At 57.2% G+C, this 22,918-nt stretch overlaps 6 protein-coding genes across 6 annotated transcripts; 5 read left to right on the top strand and 1 right to left on the bottom strand.

The window, feature by feature from the left end:
- Positions 1-82: 82 nt before the first annotated feature.
- Positions 83-6,157, top strand: CAOG_08503 (hypothetical protein; the record flags this gene model as incomplete). Its single annotated transcript, XM_011271783.1, has 1 exon — positions 83-6,157. A coding segment is annotated over one exon (6,075 nt), but the record flags the coding sequence as incomplete, so codon positions are not given.
- A 269-nt stretch (positions 6,158-6,426) lies between these two features.
- CAOG_01404 (hypothetical protein) lies at positions 6,427-10,470 on the bottom strand. The gene is made up of 6 exons (XM_004349874.2): positions 9,405-10,470; positions 7,455-9,296; positions 7,233-7,357; positions 7,035-7,103; positions 6,840-6,941; positions 6,427-6,754 (listed from the first exon to the last, which is right to left on the bottom strand). Exons 1-6 carry the CDS (start codon positions 10,030-10,032, stop codon positions 6,527-6,529), a joined length of 2,994 nt encoding a protein of 997 aa, XP_004349924.2. The 5' UTR covers positions 10,033-10,470; the 3' UTR covers positions 6,427-6,526.
- A 367-nt stretch (positions 10,471-10,837) lies between these two features.
- Positions 10,838-12,737, top strand: CAOG_01403 (hypothetical protein). Its single transcript, XM_004349873.2, has 3 exons — positions 10,838-11,151; positions 11,362-11,914; positions 12,041-12,737. The coding sequence occupies exons 1-3, from the start codon at positions 10,862-10,864 to the stop codon at positions 12,635-12,637; spliced, it is 1,440 nt and encodes a 479-aa protein (XP_004349923.2). The 5' UTR covers positions 10,838-10,861; the 3' UTR covers positions 12,638-12,737.
- A 54-nt stretch (positions 12,738-12,791) lies between these two features.
- Positions 12,792-14,591, top strand: CAOG_01402 (hypothetical protein). The gene is made up of 5 exons (XM_004349872.2): positions 12,792-12,977; positions 13,269-13,367; positions 13,575-13,832; positions 13,924-14,189; positions 14,274-14,591. The coding sequence occupies exons 1-5, from the start codon at positions 12,847-12,849 to the stop codon at positions 14,471-14,473; spliced, it is 954 nt and encodes a 317-aa protein (XP_004349922.1). The 5' UTR covers positions 12,792-12,846; the 3' UTR covers positions 14,474-14,591.
- A 254-nt stretch (positions 14,592-14,845) lies between these two features.
- Positions 14,846-16,556, top strand: CAOG_08502 (beta-lactamase). Its single transcript, XM_011271782.1, has 2 exons — positions 14,846-16,086; positions 16,253-16,556. Exons 1-2 carry the CDS (start codon positions 14,849-14,851, stop codon positions 16,428-16,430), a joined length of 1,416 nt encoding a protein of 471 aa, XP_011270084.1. The 5' UTR covers positions 14,846-14,848; the 3' UTR covers positions 16,431-16,556.
- Positions 16,551-21,884, top strand: CAOG_08501 (hypothetical protein). Its single transcript, XM_011271781.1, has 3 exons — positions 16,551-17,083; positions 17,233-17,738; positions 17,855-21,884. The coding sequence occupies exons 1-3, from the start codon at positions 16,601-16,603 to the stop codon at positions 21,765-21,767; spliced, it is 4,902 nt and encodes a 1,633-aa protein (XP_011270083.1). The 5' UTR covers positions 16,551-16,600; the 3' UTR covers positions 21,768-21,884.
- The last annotated feature ends 1,034 nt before the right edge of the window (positions 21,885-22,918 follow it).

Genomic DNA, 22,918 nt, shown 5'->3' with positions numbered 1-22,918 from the left:
GCAGGCAAGCTGGCCCACTGACGGCGTCACATCTCGGCGCCCCGGATACTCACTGCAAATCTTGCCCACTCGATGTCGGAAGGTCTATGTCATTCACACAGCCACTGGCGCGCGCTGGATTTGCGCCACCATCGGGTATGCGGCGCCTGTTGTCACTGTGCAAGCCACGTTCTCGGGTATGGTCAACGGTACCATCACCTTCAAGCAGCTTGCGGACCAGCCGCAGTCAGAGACGACGGCTCTTGTGCGCCTTGCTCGCACAGATGGGCAGACCACCGTCGACCATCAGTGGCACGTGCACACGACACAGCTGAACGGCAGTCCGAACTGCGCGGACGCTGGTGGCCACTTCAACCCAAGCGGCATTTCGGAGAGCCTCGACCTCGGCTGCCTGCCCTTCCTGCCCGACCTGTGCACGTACACTGGCAACCTGTATGGGCGCTTTGGTGCACTCACGCTGACACCGACGCTGACCAAGGCCATGTTCACCGGTCTGGCTCTTCCCCTCTCTGGCCCAACCGCCATCACGCCGCACTCGGTGGTGATTCACGACCAAAACCTGGCCACGACGCGCCTGGCGTGCGCCGACTTGGGTGTCGTGGCTCCCCGCGTTTCGTCCGCCGTGTTTGCCTATCCCGACCGCCAGATTTACGGCAGCGTGGTCTTTTCCCAAGTCTCTGCAGTTGATCCCGTGCTCGTCTCGGCACAAGTGTTTGGTCTGTTTGACGGCGAGGCCTTCCCCTGGCACGTGCACATTCTGCCCGTGGATGGCACCACCGGATCCTGCGCCAGCACGGCAGGGCACTGGAGCCCGAACGGCGCCAACGCCGCTGCTGCTGGCTACTCGACGAGCTGCAACGCAACCTCGCCCTACCGCTTCACCACCTGCGAGGCTGGCGATCTGACGAGCAAGTTTGGCAAGCTGTACAATGGCCAGCGTATTGTTGGCGAGGACTATGGCGGTCTGACACTGTTCGGCCCGCGTGCCATCCTTGGCCGCTCGGTGGTTATTCACCGCGCCGATACAACGCGCTACCTTTGCGCGACCATGGATGCGCTTGTACCCTCGAACGTGGCGCAGGCAACCTTTTCGACTCCTTTCAACGTCAACGGCGTCATGACGTTCCGTCAGGCCTTGTTTGCTGCTGGGGACGCTTTGCCACCGACAACCTACTCGACCACGGTTGCCAAGTCGGACGGCTCTGCCGCAACCTTTGGCCACAACTACCACGTCCACCTGGCACCTGTCAACATCACCACCAACGACTGCGCCTCCACACTCGGCCACTTTGATCCGTACGGCGCTGCTGCTTCTCCCACCTACGCCACCGACTGCACACCGCTCACCCCCTGGAAATGCGAGCTCGGCGATCTCAGCGGCAAGCAAGGCCAGCTCAACATTCCGACCACCATGTCGCTGGCCGCGCAAGGCCAGTATGCTGACGTAAACCTGCCTCTGTCGGGTCCGCAGACGATTGTGGGACGTGCGGTGACCATCCACGCCGCAGGTGGTGGCTCAACGCGATATGCGTGCGCGACGCTGAAGCCCGCAGCAGCCAAGACGGCCAACGCCTACTTTAACTCCCAAGGCGTTGTCGGCGTGATTTCCTTCTCGCAGACCAACCAGTATGACCCTGTTGCCATCAGCGTTCAGCTTGACGGTGTCACCGGCTCCGTGTCCAATCGCCCGTGGCACGTTCACACCTTCCCCGTGGAGACGGACTGCTCGGCAGCGAGCGTCGGTGGCCACTTCAACCCGTTCAATGCCCCAGCATCCTCGGCCGGCTACGCGACGACGTGCAATGCAAACTCGGCCTCCCGCCACGTGTCTTGCGAGACGGGAGACTTGAGTGGCAAGTTTGGTCCGCTGGTGAATGGCAAGATTGCCGGCCAGCCTGGCCGCATTGTCGAGTCGTTTGTCGACCCCACCATCTCGTTGTATGGCATCAACTCGATCGCTGGCCGCTCCGTCGTGATTCACCAAGCCGATGGCACTCGCTGGATTTGCGCAACCATTGGCCTCGCGCGCCCAGTCATCACCGTTCGCGCAGACTTTGCCGGCGTTGTGAACGGTTCCGTCACGCTGAAGCAGCTTGCAGACGACCCTCTGTCGCCAACGAGCATTCACACAAAGCTCTTCCGCACAGACGGTACCACGACAAACAACCACAATTGGCACGTGCACATCAACCCCGTGGCGACGCCTGGCGACTGCGCGTCGACGGGTGCGCACTACAACCCGCTCGGCGTCGACACGTCGAATCCCACAACCTACGCATCGCTTTGCACCCCGCAGACTCCCGCCAACTGCGAGCTGGGCGACCTGACCCTCAAGCACTACCAGCTGAACATTACCACCTCTGCCACGAAAACCTTTACGAGCGACGTGATGCTTCCGCTTTCCGGCACAAACAGCGTGGCTGGGCGTTCGATTGTCATTCACGACCAAAACGGCGGCGCTGCTCGAATTGCATGCGCCTCGCTGTACGTTGTGCAGCCCAAAACCGTCCAGGCTTCCTTCAGCGCGGCCAGCTCGACTGGTGGCAACGTGCCATGGGCGACCGGCACCATCACACTGTCGCAAACATCCCCGAGTGACCCCACTTTTATCAGCGTTGCATTGTCGAACGTGGTCGCTCCCCTGGACTGGTCGATCAATGCCTTCCCCGTCGAACAAGGCTGTGCCGCGCTCTCGGTTGGCTCCATGTTCAGCTCTGGCAGCATTGTGAATGGTGCGCGTCGTGATTTGGCCTTCGACCCCAACGCCCCAATCTGCTCCGCGTCCAGCCCCTTCCGATTTGCCTCGTGCGTTGAAGGCAACCTGTCGGGCAAGCACGGCACCATCATGCCGGACTCGACCACCTTTGCCGACAACAACTTGCAGCTGTTTGGCCGCTGGTCGGTTTCTGGCCGTTCGATTGTCTTGCGCAACAACCAAACCGGACAGTACGCATGCGCCACACTGTCCATCACGAGCGTGCCCACAATCACCGCCATTGCCAGGTTCTCGTCGCCCGTGGTGACTGGAACCATCACGCTCACGCAAGAGGCCAACGACCCCACCGCGCCGACCAGCGTCTATGTCAACGTCTTCCGCATGGATGGCACCACCTCCAACAACCACATGTGGCACATTCACGTCAACCCCAAGAATGGCACGGACTGCTTGACCACGGGCGGGCACTACAACCCGCTGGGTGTGGACTTGACCCAGCCCGCGTACGGCAACACGTGCACGCCAAGCACTCCTTTCGGCTGCGAGCTCGGCGATCTGTTTGGCAAGCACACGGCACTCACGCTGGGTGGCATGCCGCGCAGCCAGCGATTCTTTGAGACGGATGTCCAGCTGCCCCTCTCTGGCCCCAACTCTGTCATGGGACGCTCCATTGTCATTCACAATGCAAATTTGGCCACGACTCGCTTGGCTTGTGCCGACATTGTCCCCGCAGCGACCGCCCAAGCGCGCACTCTGACCGCAGTGTTCAACGGCGTGAATGGCGTGGTTGGCACCATCACATTCAGCCAAGCCACACCAACCAGCCCAACCAACATTACTGTTGATCTCGCCGGCCTGAACAGCCAGGCCGAATCGACCTTGTCCTGGCACATTCACCAGTTTGAGGTTGCCTCGCCCGGCGACTGCTCTGCCCCTTCGACTGGCGGCCATTACGATCCGTTCGCCGCTGCAGCCAGTCCCACGTATGCGACCAATTGCAACCCTGCCAGCGGAACCAAGCTGTCCTCGTGCGAGATTGGTGATCTCAGCGGCAAGTGGGGCAAGCTCACGTATGCGCCAATGTACATTCAGGACCCCTCCGTGACCTTGTTTGGCCCGCGCTCCATCATGGGTCGCTCAGTCGTGGTGCACCTCGCCTCGAGCGCTCGCTGGGTGTGCGCCTCCATCGGTTACCCGAAGCAGGTGAAGGTTGTTCGCGCAGACTTTACCGGCTCTCCCGTCAGCGGCAGCATTACCCTGCGCCAGAGCGTGGAGGATCCCGATGGTGAAACGACCATTCTGACAAACTTGGTGCGCACCGACGGCGGGGCGCTCTCCCAAAACCCGTGGCACGTCCACATCCTCCCTGTGGCCCCCGATTGTGCCAGCACGACTGGGCACTACAATCCCTACACTGCGGCGCTCGGTCTGTGCTCGCCTCAGGAGCCGTACTTGTGCGAGCTCGGCGACCTTGCCAACCGTCAAGGCTACCTCGGCTTGTCCACGGCAGGCGGCAAGTCGATGCTGGTGGACACCTTCCTCCCGCTGTCGGGCCCGACCAGCGTGACGGATCGCTCGATTGTCATTCATGACGCCACCACCCCGACCATCCGCATTGCTTGCGCAACTCTGTCCTACGTGACGCCACGCATCGTCACCGCCGTGTTTGACGGCGCCAACACCAACGGCGTGACTGGCACCATCACCTTGACCCAGCAGACGATCAACGACCCCACCTGGATTAGTGTTGCTCTGTCTGGCGTGGCGCAGATCCCCTTGCCGCTGCCCTTCCACGTGCACGCCTTCCCCATTGACTCGGCGGAAGCGGATCGCTGCGGTGCTGCCTCGACAGGTGGCCATTACATCCCTCTGCCCATTGACTACACCCAATGCACCACGACCAGCGCACGTCGCTTCCAAGCCTGCGAGGTGGGTGACCTTTCTGGCAAGCTCGGACGCATTGCGGGCTACTCGCTCCAAGGCTGGGACTACATGCTCCCGCTCTTTGGCCGTTACTCTGTGGCCGGTCGATCCATTGTCATTCATCGCACCACATCCGAGCGATGGGTGTGCGCCTCGCTCGGCTACCCGAACGATGCGCCGGTTGTGAGGATTGTGGCCAACTTTACCAGCCAGTCCAGCCTCTTCACGGGTGCCGTCACGTTGACACAGATTGCAAGCGATCCGACCTCCGAAACCTACGTGCAAGTGAAGCTGGCCCGCACCGACTCGGCCGCCTCCACGGGCCACAAGTGGCACGTTCATGTCAACCCGGTCCAGGGTGACGGCTATTCCAGCAATACCACGCGCTGTCTCTCGACTGGTGGACACTACAACCCGACCAACGCGCCCGTCAGCGACCCCATTGCGTACGCCGCGTGCTCGAGCAGCAACGTGACCGCCTGCGAGTTGGGCGATTTGGCAGGCAAGCTGGCCCAGCTCAACTTTACGGCCGGCAATGCGGTGAACAAGCAAATGTGGACTGACACGTGGCTGCCGCTCACTGGACCGTGGAATGTCACCAACCGCGCGATTGTCATCCACGATCAGAACCAAGGCTCGACCCGACTCGGTTGCGCCTCGTTTGACACGGCATTTGTCCCAGTCACCCCATCTGCAAGTGCCACTCCCAGCCAGGGCGCGCCAGCAGAAGACTCTTCCAGCAGCAACGCTGGCGCCATCGCTGGAGGGGTTGTCGGTGGCCTTGTGGGTGGTCTTCTCCTCATCTTGCTCGTAATCTTCTTGTTGCGCCGTCGTCGCGGATTGTCCTCGCGCAAGCGAGTCCATCGCTCGCCGTCATCGTCGGGCAAGGCTGATATCGAACGCAACGATGCGTACGTGTCCCCAGCGTCGTCGGTCTCGGTGCAGATGAAGCCGATGAGTGCGCCGCCTTCCCGCGCGCCGCCCAGCCTTGCTGCTGCCGCTGCCCCTGCTGCTGCTGCCCAGGTTACTCCTCGCCCCATCACTGCATCACCTCCGCGCAGCGTCAAGCCTGCACCCACCCCTCGGCCCTCCGCCACTGGTGTTTCTGCGGCGTTTGAAGTCTACCGTGCCATCTACCCCTACGCGCCGCAGTACCCCGACGAGCTCGAGCTGGCTGAAAACGACATTGTTCTCGTCACGGCCAAAGCGGCGGATGGTTGGTTCACCTGCAAGAACACGCGCACCAAGGCTGTTGGCAAGATTCCTGGCAACTACTGCGAGCTCGACGCCAACGCCGACTATCCCGGCAAGGGCTCTGCCGCGCCCAAGGCCGCGCCGAGGCCCTCGCCCGCAGCCAAGCCCACGCCCCCTGCCAAGCCTTCAATGACTTCTAGCAATGACTACTCGAGTTCCGAGAATTTGATTGCGTCGCGCCCTTCTGGTCCCAACAAGCCGGCTCCGACCCCACGACCGTCCGGGCTTTCTCTTCCGCCCAAGCCCACCCCAGCCCAGCGATAAACGAGTGGGCTATCTCTTGACAGAGACAGAGGGAGGTTCGGCGTTTGTGTTTTGTCGTATTTCGACCTTCTCGTCATTGCTCTTTGGGGAGTTTTGTGTGTGTGCGTGTGTGTATGTGCACGTATGTTTTTGTGGTTGTCTTTCAGGTCGGCATGTGTCCTCATACGTTTCTGTTGCAAGACTTTGACTTGTGATGCGTGCATGCTTGTCGTTGTCGCAATAAAACAGCTGTGTCGGTTATTGCTTTGGGTTTTGCCATTTAGCGTTTGCACGGAAACAGATCGGATAGATTATAATGCAAATCAAACAACCAAGAGCAGGAAAAGAAAAAGCAACAAAAAAAAACCGCACACATCCAAAACGGCGTCTTCAATACAGCGTGCGACGATCGGAATGGACCTTCTTGCGCACGGCACTCATCGTGCTTTCCCATTTGGACATGAGCACTTGCTGTTGCTCCATTTTGGTCTGGAGATAGGCCGAGAAGACCTCCTTGAGTTCCCGTTCCTTTTGCATGTCAAAGTGGTGCAGCTCGTCGTTCAGAGCCTCGTTGAACAGCTTGTATGTTTCGTCCGCATACGCCTTCTTTGGTTCGATCTGAAGTTTGGCGACACAAGCATGGCAATGCAGTGAGCGCGCACAGGAAGGATGGAAGTCTCGACAACTTTGTGAAATGCCTTACCTCTTTGAGCTTCTTTTCATTTTTCTCAGTCTTGGCGGTTTCGTGTTGCTCGGCCCAGTACTGGTGTTCATCCTCGACGGCTTCAATCCGACCAACCCATTCCTGAATGTAGATATTTCAAGAACGGTGAGTCAACCACAAAGAGTGCTGCTCCAGAAATCATCGTCCTGCAACAAATCAATGGTTGACACTTACGATGCCTGCCTCAACGTATGCCGAGATGCTTTTGAGATTCATCTTGAAGTTGTACTCGCCCGCCTTCTCCTAAAAAGTGAGAACAACAAGAAGAAATTGTCAAAACAACAAAACCCCAAATAATAGAAAGTCACGAATCATTGACGACCAACGACGACTGTCAATGGGCAGCTCTTGAGCAAAAGCTTTCTCCCTCACCTGCTCCACATTGAGAGAGTTAAGCGTGCCAGCCATTTCACGGCACAAATTCTGCGTGTAAGTGCCGTCCTTTTCAATCTCGGCCCACTTGGTGAAAGTCTCGCCCGCATGTGCCGGATCTCCGGCTGCAAAGAAGGCACAAGATGACGACAGTACAAGGTGAGAACGACCGCATCGAAGAGCTCACCACACCATTTTGAAAAGAACAACAACCAAACTCACCAGCCAAAGCTCGCGAATTAATCTCGACGCGCTTGGACAAAACTTTGAGCAACTTGTCAACCTCGGTGAGGTAGTCGCGCGCTCGTTGGATTCGAGGATCGCGCTTGTGCTTGTCGCTCGAGGGTTTGTGGCTGCCCAGTTCGCGCTTGACAACCTTTTCCTGCTTCTTGTAGCGTTTCAGCTCCTTGGGCGTCGACGACAAGAATGCAACGAGATGGCGGTCGAGGCTGAGCGTTTCGTGCTCACTGAGACGGCGCATAAAGTGCTGCAAGCCCAGCACGCGCTTTTCGACAAAGTACTCGGACAAGCGCTGGACGGCGGTTTGCTGCTCGGGCATTGGCGGAATGATGCACTCTGGGTGATTGAGGCAGATGGACTCGTACAGCCAGTCAAAGTCATCGTACTTGCGACGCACCTTGTGGGTGTCTGTTGGGTACTCGGTCAGGTCTGTCTTCATGGTGACTTCAAAAGTCAGTTGCTTGTTGACCTTGCCAGCAATCTCGGGATCGTTGACAGACACCTCCAGATGCGAAGGATCAAAGTCGTCGGGCTCTTCTTCCTCAAACACGGGATAGTCGTCCGACGATGAGGACGACGACCGCGAGCGCTTGGACTTTTTCGACTTTTTGGACTTTTTCGATTTTTGCTTCTTCTTTTTCTTCTTGTCATCGTCACTGGACTCGCTTTCGTCCGACTCGCTCGACGACGCGGCTGTCGTCCCAAAGTCTCCCCATTTGCTCACAGGCTTCGCTGCAGTCGCACCGGCAGCAGGTGCATCGCTCTTGAAGGTGCTGCTGAAAACGTTGTTAAAGTAGCCAGCAGTGGATGCAGCAGCGCCAGAGTCGCCTCCGCCAAATGGGTTGTTATCGTCGTCATCACCACCTCCGAATGGATTTGCGTTTGCCGATTTTGCCTTTGAGCTGCCGCCATCGCTGCCGCCAAATGGATTGCTAGAGTCGTCGTCAGAGTCGTCGTCATCATCATCGTCGTCGTCGCCACCAAAGGGATTGGCCTTTGGCGCGCTGGCAGTAGTAGCTGCTGCAACGGGTGCCGCCCCACCAGTCTTGACAACCGCCCCGACGCCCGGCTCAGCCTTGATCACGGTCGCGTTCGGATCGATGGAGGCGGTGGTTGCTCGAACGCGCGGTTTCCAAGCATCGTCTTCCGACTCATCATCGCTGCCATCCGAGTCATTACCGAATGGGTTGGCCTCCTGTGCTGCTGCTGCTGCTGCTGCCGCGGAGGACGAAGAGGTCGATGCCGAAGCAGGGGTCGACGATGGAAGCGGCATTGGAGGAGAATGCGCAGAGCTCACCACGACTGTGGCGGCAGGTGATGCCGTGTTGGATGCACCGGCGCTGGCATTGGCATTCTTCTTTGTGCCAAGTTTGCCAAGCTTGCTGAAGGGCAGAACAGACACGACCGACGAAAGCTTTGAGGCGGCAATGCTTGCAGGAGAGCTTGTCGTTGCCTTGGTGGACTGCACGGCCTTTGCCGAGACTTTGACGGTGCGGTTGGATTTCGAGCAGACTTCCGAGTGCTCCTCCAAATCATCGACAGGCACTCGCTTGCCACAGTCCAAACACTTCATGAGCAAGCGACCGTCCGGACCAATGGGGATTTCATCCTCGTTAAAGTCACTCTCACGTGCGAGCTTTGATACGGAGGACATGGTTTTCGTTGTTGCCGCTGGAGCGGGCGTAGGAGCTGCTGCTGCTGCTGCTGCTGCTGCTGCTTTTGGTGGTGGCTCATCGGTATCGTCATCGTCATCGTCGTCGCTGTTGTCAAACGGACTGGCTGTGCGTGATACAGAGGCCGTGGAAGCGCGACTACTGCTGGCAGCTGGAGTCGTTGAGGGAAAACGGAATGGAACGGTCAGGATGCACACGCACACGCACGCACAAAACAAAAACAAAAAACGTCAGAGCAATACAGCGAGCCATTCTTTACCAAAAGTCGACGCAGATGCCACTGGCTTGGCCGTGGAAGAAGCAACTGATGTTGTAGAGGCGGAGGCCCCGGAGGCCGCACCAGGGTAATCCTTGACGATGAAACGCGTCGGAATCACAACCTTGAGGTTTGAGGACGTGTTGACCATCGTGTGATCCTCGTCACCCATCGCGAGTGTTGGCGTGACAACCGTCACCATTTCACCCTCGTACAGGTTGAAGGAGCGGTCTTTGGGGTCCTTGTAGTCTGCCAGGACCTTGTACTTTTGTCCAGCATTCGGCGCGTGCCCACCAGACCCAGTCGTTCCGCTCGCCGACCCACTGCCGCCACTCGTGGAACTGCGAGAACCACTTGAAACCAGCAGTGCCGCTTCTTCTTTCCGCTTCTTGCGCTCGAGTTCGCGCTGCTTGAGCCGCTCGCGCTCGGCTTCCTTGCGCTTTTCCTGCTCGGCCTGCCGCTGGCGTTCCCGCTCCATCTCGGAGGAGGAGGAGGACAACGACGAGGATCCAGCTGCCGACGTGTACGCGCCGTCTGCCGTGGACTGAATGGATCCGCGACGGCTGCTCAGTGTGGACGAGGAGCCCGACAATCCTCCTCCAGTCGTTCCTGCACCCGACGATCGCGGCATCAGTCCCGACGGCACCCCCAGCGCCGAGTACGCCGCACCACCGGCAGGCTTTGCGCTCGAGGACGACGCGCTCGAGCTGGTCGTGGCCGTCGTCGTCGCTGAAGCAGAAGACGAAGAACTGGCTCCAAACGGGTTTGAATCGTCTCCTTGGTCGTCGTCATCGCCGTCGCTGCCACCGAACGGGTTTGCCTTGTCCGCCGCCGAGCCGCGCGCGCCATGACCACCAGCACCAGCACCAGAACTCGGAGTGGTAGCACTGGTCGTAGTAGCACTGCTTGACGAGCCCGTACTTGAGGCCTTCCTGTCCTTGTCCTTGTCCTTGGTCTCCTTGTCCTTGTCCTTGTCTTTGGACTTTTTGTCCTTGTCCTTGTCTTTGGAGTCCTTCTTGCCATCCTTCTTGTCCTTCTTGTCCTTCTTGTCAGACTTGTCCTTCTTGTCCGACTTGTCCGACTTGCTGCTGCTTTTAGAGAACAGCCCGCTACTTGCGCCACCGCCACTGCTGCTGCTGCTGCTGTTGTTGTTGTTGTTGGTGCTGTTGTTGGTGCTGGTTGCCGCAGCTGCTGCTGGGGTGGCAGAGGGCGCACCAAAGCCGCCATCGTCCGACTCGGGATCGCTGTCGCCCCCGAACGGATTGGACATGGACGTAGGAAATGGAAGAAAGAACGAAAAAAAGAAAGAAAACAGAAATCTAAGAGTGAAAGCATACAGTGCGACGATGACTTGCTGTACATGATCACACTCACACTCACGCAAATGCAGTCCATACAATGGTTCATTTCAAATTGGTGCTTCAGTCGTCGTTTTCCAGCCATTGTCACAACATTGAAAAATGAGCGAAGAGCTCGATCTCGCCAAGCCGCTGCGCAAGTTGGCAGAAGTCGACGTAGCAGCAACCAAAACCGACGTAGAGACAGCCGAACGGCGTTGGCAGGCGCGATCCGAGCGGAGACACAAGGCAGCAGCCAAAGCCAACGCCGCTGCTGGCACATCCACCACTGCGCAGCGAGCCAAAGCCACGCAAAAGTCGTCATACCCGGCGCCAGAGACCACGCGCACTGAAGCATGGGCGAGGTCGATGGACGAGTACTTTGCGCGGCATAGCATGCCTGTGCGCACGAGGTGAGTTCGGTTGTTGCTGAACGAAACCGCACACACACATGTACCGTCGAAGAGCAGTACAACAAGTGCGCAGGTGTAGTGCAATGAATTCGTTAGGCTTGTATGAGGAATCGAGTATCATTCTTGCTTTGGATTTTGTGCGGCATTCTCAGGTGCTGACCATTTCTGAAAATGCCAAACCCAATTTGTACTGAAATCGGGTTCGCACAGGTATAATCCACAATCTGGGTACGGCTTGGTCGCAACAAGGCCAATACGGCGAGGCGAAGTGGTTGTGCGCGAGTGCATCTTCCTTGGTACGGTGTGCGAGAATGTCAAGGACCGAGTTTGTTCGACGTGTTTCCGGCATGTGTTGGCACAGCCGAAAGACCGGTTTCGAGCAGCCCGTCTGCCCATTTCACCAGAGTCGCAGCCTCCACTCGAAGGGAATGACAGCGACCCATGTGCGCTCACCGTGCGCTGCGAAAAGTGCGTGCAAGTGTACTTTTGCTCGACGGCCTGCCGCGACGAAAGCAAAGCTAGGGATTTACACTCTGAGATCGAATGCAATGCGTTGGCGTTCCTGGGCACCGATGCAATCCACCCGAACGACGTCATCAGTGATCTTCTCCGCCAGGCCATTCGCATTCTTTCCATCCGTGCCAAACGATTGCAGCTGCTCCCACTTCCCGGCGAGCCTCAGCTTCGAAACTCGTACGAAAACATTGCCAAGAATCTCGCGTACAGTCCCACTCTTGCGGATGACAACGATCACACGTTGAAGGTACGTAATTGTTGTCTCGTCTTGAATTGGATTGATTCTTGTTTTTGGTCTTGGTTTGGGTACTCAAAAAATGGTGTTTGTTTTTTTTTGGTTTTTTTTTTGTTGTTGTTGTTGTTGTTGTTGCAGTTTGTCGTGAAATTTGCCAACGAGCTAGTGCCAGCCGCAGTGCGCATCCCCGGACCCGAGTTTCTCAACATTTTTCACCGCCATCAGTGCAACGCATTCTCCATGCTCGGGCCGGGTCGGATGGACACAATGTACGGCGCATACACGGCATGCTGGCATCTGATGAATCACTCGTGCGCGCCCGTTCTGATGCGCGAGCACCATGCATTCCACCGACCTCTAGTGGACGGCTTGCCGCACTTTGAAGCGCGCGCTGTGATTGATGTGGCTGAAGGAACGGAAATCACCTGGTGCTACTCGAACATTCGAAACCCCAAGGCGGAGCGCCGAGAGCATCTTCGTCAGTTTTACGGATTCCTGTGCGAGTGTCCACGATGCACGGGTCCCGACGAGCGTCGGGTGCTCGAGGGCTTTCCGGAACACCGACGCATGCTTTGCAGACGGCACAACTGCGGCTTTGTCATGCCCGGCGACCCGTCTGCCGAAGATGATGGCATTCTTGGCTACTGCAATCAGTGCGGGCTTGTTCGCCGTGCTGGAGATGACGATGTGGACGAAGACGACAATGTCGATGCCGCTCAGCAAGGCCATTGTTAACAAATCATTTTGGGTTTGCGACTGTTGCTGCTGCTGTTGTTGTTGGTACTGTACTTTGCCCTTTTTTTTGTTTTTTTTGTTTTGCCTTTGATAAATGACGATTTTTGTTTGACACCTCGTCCATTTCCGGATTTGGCCGCAAGCAGTCTGAGTTTTGTTGGAGAGGACACAGTCCGCTTTTTTTTTTTTTGTTTTTTTCGCTTTCAAAGATGCAGGTCGCTCTGGATACGCTGACTGCGCTCGATGAGTTCTTCTTTGAGCCCATTGCAAAGCACCTGCATTCACTGCATCCCAACCTTCCCTCGATCGCCGACCGCGTTACGTCCGTGCAAGGCAGCTGGTAACAAAAAAAAAAAAAAAAAAAAACCGACGCTGAAACATACAACAACGCAGATGCATTTTGGTTCTATTCGAAGCGGCTGCTCGAGTTTAGCGTTGACTGCCGATGCTGAATAATCAGAGATGCCATCTTATTTTGTGTGAATGTGAATGTTTATGCGGAAGAGAGGCGAAGTGAGAGAGAGAGACTGAAACTGAGCGAAGGGGGATTGTCGAAATTCGCATCCGCGCGCACTCACCCCTTGCTAACCGTTACTTGCCACAATGAAACCCCAACACACACCCCAAAAAGGCACCTGTCGCCCAAGCAGCACGCCATCGAGTTTGTCATCTACAACATCCTGTTTGCACTTGCAGTGTGGCTCGCAGCCAAGCGCCTGCCCAACTGGAGGTCAGTAAACGTTGTTTTGCTGTTGTCGGCGTTTCTCCCCCTTGTCCAGTTCAGTGTGTCATCCACCCACATCCACCAACACACCACCACTTTTTCGCTATCATCCACAAAGCGGTGTCAAGTGTGTGTGTGTGTTGATGTGGATGTGGATGGTTGCTGTACAGAAAAGCTCACTGAAAACACACACATTGGCTGCTGGCACAACAGCACGCTGGTGTCGGAGACCACCGTCCCGCTGTCGTCCCGCGGCTGGTTCCCAAGGCTTCTGGATGCGCTCTGCACGGTTGCCATGCTCGTCTTCTACGGATCGGCCATCTACTACAAGACGGTGCGCGGCCACCTGCTCTTCTTGCTCCAGCCATGCCACATTTTCAGCGTCCTGCTCCTCCTGCTCTGCTTCTGGCCGGAAAAGAGCCTCAAGCGGCACGTCCTGTTTCACATTCACATCCACTGTCTGTGGGGCGCGTAAGTCTGTCTGCGCCGAGAGGCATGATGACGCCAATCTCACTCATCTCACTGCACAACTGTTTCTCTGTTTCCCTATTTCTCTGATCAGACTCCTGGCGTTGGTCTTCCCGGACTTTCGTGATTACGGAATGTATCTCGAAATCCACTTCTTCATCATGCAGCATTTGGCGCTCGTCATTGTCCCCCTGGTGTGGGTTTACACGGGTCGTTTCCCGCTCGTCTCCATGTACGGCCGCGGCTTTTCGGTGACCATCTTTGCCTTCTTTGTGCATGCGCTCTACCACTCGTTCGTCCTCGCTTCGTTGGCCCTGTATACTGGCAACAACCTCAACTACCTGATGTCGCCGCCCACTGGTTAGTCGACTGCTTTTGAGCTTGACATGAGTGTTTGTCAACCGCGCTCCCCCCCCCTCCTCCCAACTCAATTCTGTTTCATAGGCATTTTGGAGAGCTTTGGCAGCTTCTATCGACCCGTCATGTACGCCTTCTGCCTGGTCCTGACGATTATCGTCCGCTTTGTTGTCATTGGCACTGCTGCCAAGCTTCTCCGTAGCAAGCCCGTCGACGTGAATGCCAACGGCCACTTTGAGGTGTACACCAGCCCCGCTGTTCAGCATCAGCACCAGCATCAAGAATAAGCGCATTTGTCTGTGACGATGTATGTTTCTCGTTTTCTTTTTGCAATCTTAAGTCTCCTTCAGTTTTCAATGCTGTCTTGTTCTCATGCAACACTAATACAAACTTCATCCACCAACACGGATTCTCAAAACTTGTTCTTTGACTGACTCGAGACAAACCCCCGCTATTGAATAGTGTCGTGGTCGCATTTGGGCCTTGCACCATTTGTAAAGCTCCGCCCGATCGCACAAACAACAAGTCACGATAAATCACCTCCGATTCACTTCAGTACATGCTACTTGCCACCATTTGGCATCCATCGCAGCTGCAACGACCCTCCGCTTGCATGTACAGTTCTGCGAACAAAAAAATGCTCCACTCTTCCTCTTTGTTGAATGCAAAACGCTCCGCAGCGGATTTTGCCGCTCTTTTGTGGCTGCCTGTTGCTGCTTGGGGCGCTCGTGCTGAGCTGCCGCGCTGACTCTGCCGCAGCCGCGCTTCCCCATCCTTCTGTGCGTGTCAAGGACCGATACCCGTTCGCTGTTGGGGCCGCGGTGGACTGGTCGCCCGTGGACGCCGTGCTGGACTCGGCGCTCGCGTCACGCGTCTTCCCAGGCGCCGTCGCGGCCGTCGTCGCAGCGAATGGCATTGTGTACCTGCGTGCACTGGGCAACCAGACGTACGACAATGTCCTGCCGCCGTTCGCGCCGTCGGGATCAACGGGCTCGCCGCCCATGCACCCGACGACCAAGTTTGATCTGGCGTCGCTCACAAAGGTCCTTGCAAGCACCACTGCCGCCATGACGCTGTATCAGCGTGGCTTGCTCGACTTGGACATGGCCGTGGCGGACCCGTCCCTGCTGACGGACGCATTCGCCGCTCAGGGCAAGCAGACGGTCACCGTGCGCAATCTCATGCTGCACAACGCGGGTTTCCCGCCGGATCCGAGCCCCGAGTACTGGGATGTGGCATTCGGTTGCAAGCAGACCACCCAGCCATTTGCTGCGGAGGTCTTTGACTGCCGTGAGCAAATCTTCCAATCCGTCCTCAACCAGACGCTCGCCAACCCCGTCGGTCAGGTCTATGTGTACTCGGACCTCAGCATGATCACCATGAAGTTTGTGATTGGACGCATCGCTCGCGACCACGGGTTGGTGACGGAGCAAGACTTGCTCCCGGCGTGCGCGGCGGCAGGCGGCGATCCGCATGCCACCATCAGTGGCCGGCTGCAGTGCTACTACGAGGCCTACGTCCGTCTGCATGTCATCGACGTGCTGCGTCTCGGCGATACTGGATTCCTGCCCCCGCGCGCCGACTATGCGCGGATTGCTCCCACCTGGAACGACACTTGGTACCGCCACATCCAGCTGCAAGGCGTTGTTTCGGACGGCAACTCGTACGCGCTCGGCGGGATCGCCGGACACGCTGGGCTGTTTTCGACCGCCGTTGACATTGCCGTGTTGGTTCATTCGCTGCTCTTTGCCGAACCCAACAATCCCTGGATCAACTCGACCACCGTTGCGCTCTTCACCAAAGTGTACAATGCCACGCAGTCCCCGCGCGCCCTCGGCTGGTCGACCAACCTGGACTTGACCTGTGGAGCTCTTTCCCCGACGACCTTTACGCACACTGGGTAAGGGGGTGATTTTGACGTTGGTTGAGGGAGTTTGGTTTTTTTTTTTTTTTTTGTGGGAGGGTGTTGTTTCTGACAATGTGAGGCTCACTGTCGTCTCGAGATTACGTTGTTGGCTGCCGTTTCGTCCAATGATTGCACCCTGGTGCGGATGATGGCGCGACAGATACACCGGAACGCAGGTCTGCAACGACCCCGAGCTCGGCTTCACGACCATCCTGCTCACCAACCGCTGCTACCCAAACGACACTGCCGAGTCCATGACCCAAATTGCAGCCACCCGCAAAGCCTACAGCTCGGCGGTACAGCAAGTTTGGCTAGCGTCTCGAGACGTAGAAAATTGAATTTGCATTTCCACATAGATTCACAAGTGCAAAGAAAACACCTCTACACATTTCCAACAACTAGCCACCATTGCATTTGCTGTATGACACCGCATCACATCAGTCTCAGACAGTGCACAGCTTCGCATCACTCCTTTCATTGTGTTGCAACTAGTATCGACTCAACATCCATGCGCGGCACGCAGCGCAAGTCCGCCGCACATGCCTCGGCGTTGATTGTCGCCCACCAGCAGCATTTTGCTCGTGAGCGTGAGCGTGCCCGCGGCGACGCGCGTGCTGACCATCGCCATGCAAAGAAGAGCCGAGCGCAAAGCCAAAGCCGTCCGTCGCGACGCAACAACCGCGATCGCAGCGACCAGGACGACAGCACAGGCGATGACAATGACGATGACAATGACGATGGCAACGGTGATGATGACGGTGGTGATGGCGTCGAGCACGCACAGATCAGCCATGAGGACGACGGCGAGGACGACCGCGAGGACGACCGCGAGGACGACTCACGACGACATCCCGCTCGCAACGCCAACCACGCGACAGTCAAGCAAGCACAAACCAAAGAGCCTTCGTCCGTCAGGAGCATGCATTCGAAGCGAGCAAGAACCGCAAGCGGACTCGGTCGCACGACAAGTGCTTCTCAGAATGCGAAACAGGTAATCAAAACAAACAATTCTCAGACCTGAGAATGCAAATCAAACATTGTCGGAAGGTGGAGGGAGTGGGGCATTGTGGTCCCGCAAACTCAATGATCATCGAAACGGATTCGCGTTTTGGAACGGGTTTTGTCCTTACAATGCCACAGGTGCAGAGCGACGAGGACGAAGGTCACGATGATGATCACGATGATGATCACGATGATGATCATGATGTTCACGATGATGATCATGATGATCCGGACCACCATGGCACCTCAGCGTCCAAGCGAGGCAATGCACGCGATGCTCCCGTCGATCGAAGGTCGGTCGGACGCCGAACTGCAGAGCATGCTACTTCAAGCGAAAATGATGATGATGATGATCTTGAGGACGAGCGCGCAGGCAACAGGCAAAACAAGCCGAAATCGCACGCCATGCGACCAACCAACAGCAGGTCTGCCTCGGACGACGCCAGCGACTCGGAGCGTCCCAAGAGAGCCGCCAAACCGCCAGCTCACGAACCGACCAGCAAAGCGGCTGTTCAGTCGGTGGTGGGCTCGCGTCTAGCTCGCCGCTCGACCCCGCGAGTGGTACAGACGGATTCCGACGAGGAGAGCAGCACGACACCGGGAAAATCGACCGCATCGAACTCCTCCCGCCCTCAACGCCATCAGTACGTGTCTTTGTTTTGCCTTCCGCAGGTGTCTGGGGCTCTGAAGTTACTTGTCTTCGTGTTTGGCATCGAGGTTATTCACTGCAAACGTGGCTTGCATTCTCGGTGTTGTGCAGATCGTTGGCTTCGAGTTCCAAGCTGGCACGTCCCACAAGTCAAGGTCGTCGATCCAGACAGATTGACTCTTCGTCTGAAGACTCTGCCGACTCGCAGTCAGACTCTTCAAGCGATGCATCCGTCCTGGAGCTCGAGGACGAGGAGGAAAACGAGGATGATGAAGAGGATGACGATGACGATGACGACAGCTCAACCGCTCACCATTCGTCTGCTCGCCGAAAGCTTCGTAATTTGCCCACGCGCGCTTCTGCTCGGCATTCGAGTGGCAAGGAAAGCAGAATCGACGGCTATGAGAGCGACGACTTTGGCCGTGCTTACTCGTTGCGCGACCGGAAACAAATGATCCCAAGGAGCCTTCTCGTGGACGCCTTGCCGGGCGACGTACTGCCAGTGCAGCGACGGCGCAGTACCAGTCTGCATCACAACATTAATTCCGGTATTCCTCGATTCTCAGAGACGTGTCCGCGTCCAACACGGCGAAATTCAAACACCGACAGCAACAGCAACAGCAACAGCAACAACACCAACAACAAAAACAACGATGACACGGAAAATCCAAGCGACCCTGAAGACCGATTTGCTCAAAAGGCATGGAAGAGCGCAATCAAGGCGCGCTCTCGCACTCTGCCGATGAACATGACCGAAGACGAACTGCAGGCTGGAGCCCGAGCAAAGTCGAACGCCAGCGGAGTGCCGAGCACCCCGGCGGACATTGACCCCATGCTCCTCGACTCGAAGGTCACCTTTGATGCCGTGGGTGGTCTCGGCCACCATGTCTTGGCTTTGAAGGAAATGGTGATTCTGCCCCTGCTCTATCCGGAAGTCTTTTCCAAGCTCGGCATTGCGCCTCCGCGAGGAGTCTTGTTCCACGGGCCGCCTGGCACCGGCAAGACATTGGTTGCGCGTGCTTTGGCGAACGAGTGCTCCCAGGCTGGTGGCCGCAAGGTGGCCTTCTTTATGCGCAAGGGCGCAGACTGCCTGAGCAAGTGGGTGGGCGAGAGTGAGCGGCAGCTCCGGATGCTCTTTGACCAGGCCTTTGCCATGCGTCCGTCCATCATTTTCTTTGACGAGATTGACGGTTTGGCGCCGGTGCGCTCGAGTCGCCAAGACCAAATCCACTCGTCCATTGTATCAACTCTGCTGGCCCTGATGGACGGCATGGACAATCGCGGCGAAATTGTCATCATTGGCGCCACCAACCGCGTGGATGCGATCGATCCCGCCCTGCGACGACCCGGTCGATTTGATCGCGAGCTCCACTTTCCTCTTCCATCCACGTCCTCGCGTGCCTCCATTCTTGGCATTCACACCAAAGCATGGAGTCCTGCTCTCGCGCCGCCGTTGCTGAAGTGGTTGGCCGAGCGCACTGTGGGCTACTGTGGCGCCGATCTCAAGGCTCTGTGTGCAGAAGCAGGCTTGGTCGCACTTCGACGGAATTTCCCGCAAATCTATGGCACTCGAGACAAGCTTGCCATCGATCTTTCCAGAGTCAAGGTCACCCAAAGCGATCTGGTGCACGCGTTGCGCAAGGTCACACCGGCCTCCCACCGCTCTGTCATTCCGGTCGGACGGCCGCTCTCGTCCTGGCTCGAGCCTTTGCTCGGCAAGCTCACGTTCAAGGTCATCAAGGCAATTGCGACGCTCCTCTCTGTTCCGCGCCCCACAATCAACATTCCCGCCTACGCAGCCGAATGGTTTGAAAAGGAGGCCAAGCACGCCAAACCCAACGGCAAGGAGACGTCCGCCAGCGGCAGTGCTGTTGGCAGCAGCGAAAGCACGTCCCAGTCTGCAGCAGGTCCAACGGCATCTCTTGCCGATGCCATCGAGCTCATCGAGGCAGACTTTACAGACGAGCTGGGCTGGATGGCGCCAACTCACCGGCAGGGCGATGACCAAGACAGCGTCGACAGCGCCAACGCCGACGCCAACGCCAACGCCAACGCCAACGCCATGGCAACGAATGGGGATGCCATGCTGACCACGCCAGGACTGTGGGACCACGTGGACCATCCCCGCGCGCGCGTCTTGTTGCTCGGTCGAGCGGGAGATGGAGATGGCCAAGCAATGCATATCGCGCCAGCGGCGCTGCACGCGCTCGAAAATGTGCCCATCTTCACGGTGGACCTTCCTACGCTTATTGCTGACGTGTCTGCCAAGTCTCTTGAGGAGGCCTGTGTCAATTTGTGCCGAGAGGCGCGCCGCCGTGCCCCGTGCGTGCTCTACATTCCGCAGATTGAAAACTTTTGGGAGTCGAGCAGCGAAGAGGTGCACGCGACTTTGCTGTCGCTGGTGCTCGGAATGCCGCCGACGTTGGCTGTTTGCGTGTTTGCCACTTCCAGTCACACCACTCGCGACCAGCTGCCGGCTCCGCTCCTGGCCATCTTCCATCGCGCGACGGTGTGCATCTCTGCCACCTTCCCTCGCAACGAAAAGAGCATGGCCAAATTCTGGCAGGACATTCCGCAGAGAGTGCTGGCCCTGCCTCCTGGTACGTTTAAAGCGAGCGACCTGGCCAGCGACGGCTCGGTCGACCCCGTGCGTGTGCGGCAACGACGCCTGCTCGAGCGAAAGGAGCAATTGCTCCGAGAACCATTGCAAGTCGTTCCGCCAGAGTCGACCGCTGGCAGTGGAACGGCCCACCTCACTCCGCGCGAGTTGGACGCAATGCGCGAGTATGAGACGACCATTCTGCGCAATCTCCGCATCTTTCTGCGCAACGTCCTGAATCAGCTGACGGGAAATCGCCGTCTGCGTATCTTTGCGCGACCGGTCGACAGCGATGCGCACCCAGACTACGCGCTGCTGGTGCCAAATCCCCTTTGCCTCAATGACATGGTCCGTCGCCTGGACGACCACGAGTACGAGTTGCCATCCCAGTTCACGCAAGACGTCGAGCACATTGTCGAGAATGCGCGAATCTACAACGAGCCCGATGACCCAGATCATGTCATTAGCCGTGCACGAGAGCTCGAAGACCAAGCAAAGTCCGTCATGGACACGATGAACACGGAGTTTCTGGAGGCGGCGGAACAAGTTTACCAGCGCCGTGTGGCTCGCGGTTTCCATTCGCCAGGCCAGGCCCTCGGTGCTTGGCAAGAGGCTGCCCGTGTTCGCCGTCACGAGGCCCTCGCAGATCCGGCGGCCAACGTTGCTCGTGCACACGCCCTCCGATTGGAGGCGAGACAAGGACGATCAGGAACACAGTCCGCCGCCAACGCATCGCAATCTGCGACCAGTGCCACGCGTCGCTCCCTTCGTGGCAGCAGCGAAAACTTTGAGGCAATCGAGCTTGCATCGCCCGTTCGTGTGCGGCGCAAACGAAGCAGCAGCAGTAGCCGATCGTCTCCCGAGGTGGCCCCTGCCGAAGATGAGGCGGAGCAACCTGAGCAATCTGAGCAACCGGAGCAACCGGAGGATGGTCAGACGACCGACGTGGAGGGAAATCTTGGCGAGCACCCGACACGCAAACGTGTTCGAATCGATGACGACGGCGCCAGCGAACAACTGGAGGCTGACAACGCGGCCGCGAGCGTAGCTGTTGAAGTTGGATCTGTGGTGGCTGCACAAGCGTCTGCACCCAGCTCCGACACAAGCAAGGACGACGTTGCATCCCAAACGGCAGAAAGTCATGCCGCTGCGGTCGAACCTGACATCGCTCTGGTCGTCAAGTACGAACCCGATCGTCTCAACGCGCTGATGGCATCGTTGCGTTCGGTGGGAGCTGCTGAGCCCACCATCCAGACCCTCGAAGAGTTGCGCTTGTCAATTTTGACACTGACTCGCGACTCGCTTTGCAAAGTCGACAAGCACTCGCTAGTTGAGGCCCTCATCAAGCTTGTCAGCAAGAAAGCGTTCCAACCTGTGATGTCAGCTCCGCCCTCCTACCAGAACTCTCCCAGCGCTGAGCGGTAGGGGGATCCTTTCCAGTTTTGACTGTGTGTGGTGCTTTTTGTTGCTGCGAGCGTTCATGTGAAATCGATCGGTTTTGTCTACAACTGTCATTTGCAGGGATACCTGTAGACGTTGAACAGGCGCACGATTTGGCGAGGTTGCGGTGGGCGGCCGCTGTGCGGAGGCCGAGCTACACGCAAGCGAGTAGCGGTTTGGCTTTTGGACGAACAGAAGGGGGATGGAAGTGGAAGAAAGCCGAGCTATTTACAGTTGGAGGAGTTTGGGAACGAACGATACCGGACATTCGTCTCACAAGAGCTCAAAACTACTTTGGTCGATTTTCCTCCTTCGTCATTGCCAGTCCGATCCATCCTGTCCACGTCGACAACACGTTCGACACTTTGCACTACATGCAACTCTCTTTGGCAACAAACATTTACTCGTGTTCTTGACTGCTATTCGACTCGCGCTGTCTCGGTGAGACGACCGCAACTAAACATGTCGAGTCAAAACCAATAAACCAAACCGAAAACCCCGAAAAAGTCACAAAATGCCAGAGTGCTTCGTGTTCGCCTCGGCTCGTTCATTCTTGACGTTCATGTTCATACTCGCCGAGCAAAGTGGAACGCTGCAGGTCGCACAACAACGTGCGAGTTCATTCACTGAATCACTCGCCCAATTTAGCTCTCCTTTGTGTGCTTTGTGCGGATGCCCTAGATCTCGTAGTACGATTTTCAATGCGTTCAGACCATGAGGGGTTTTTTTCCATTATGTATCTTGTCTTTCAATATATCCGACATGAAGTGACTCGAATCGCCCACCGCCCGGAGACTTGCTGGGTTGAAAGTCAACCTTCCAGCCCTCACGCATTTGTCGGATGACAGGATGGTTGGCTGGCAGGATTGTCACACGCCAGACGGTCGAATCGACCAAAGTCGGTTTCGCAGTGCATTCGTATTGAACAGCACCTTGCGTATCTCGGACAATCAATTTAACAACGCACGGCTCTGAGTCGTTGGCATCGACATGCTTCACGTCAAGAAGCACTTGAATTGCCTTTACACGGATCGAATTCCCCGTGCTGCTCTTTGGTACAGTGACGCTCAGACTATCAAAATAATAGGCTCGATTGGTGCGCTGCACGCCTTGCCAGTAGCACGCTTCGTCCATAA

The sequence above is a fragment of the Capsaspora owczarzaki genome, assembly GCF_000151315.2.
Source record: "Capsaspora owczarzaki ATCC 30864 unplaced genomic scaffold supercont2.2, whole genome shotgun sequence".
In the NCBI taxonomy this organism is placed as follows: Eukaryota; class Filasterea; order Ministeriida; family Capsasporidae; genus Capsaspora; species Capsaspora owczarzaki.
Note: the sequence above shows the minus strand (reverse complement) of the source record. Positions and strands in the feature narration are given on the sequence as shown.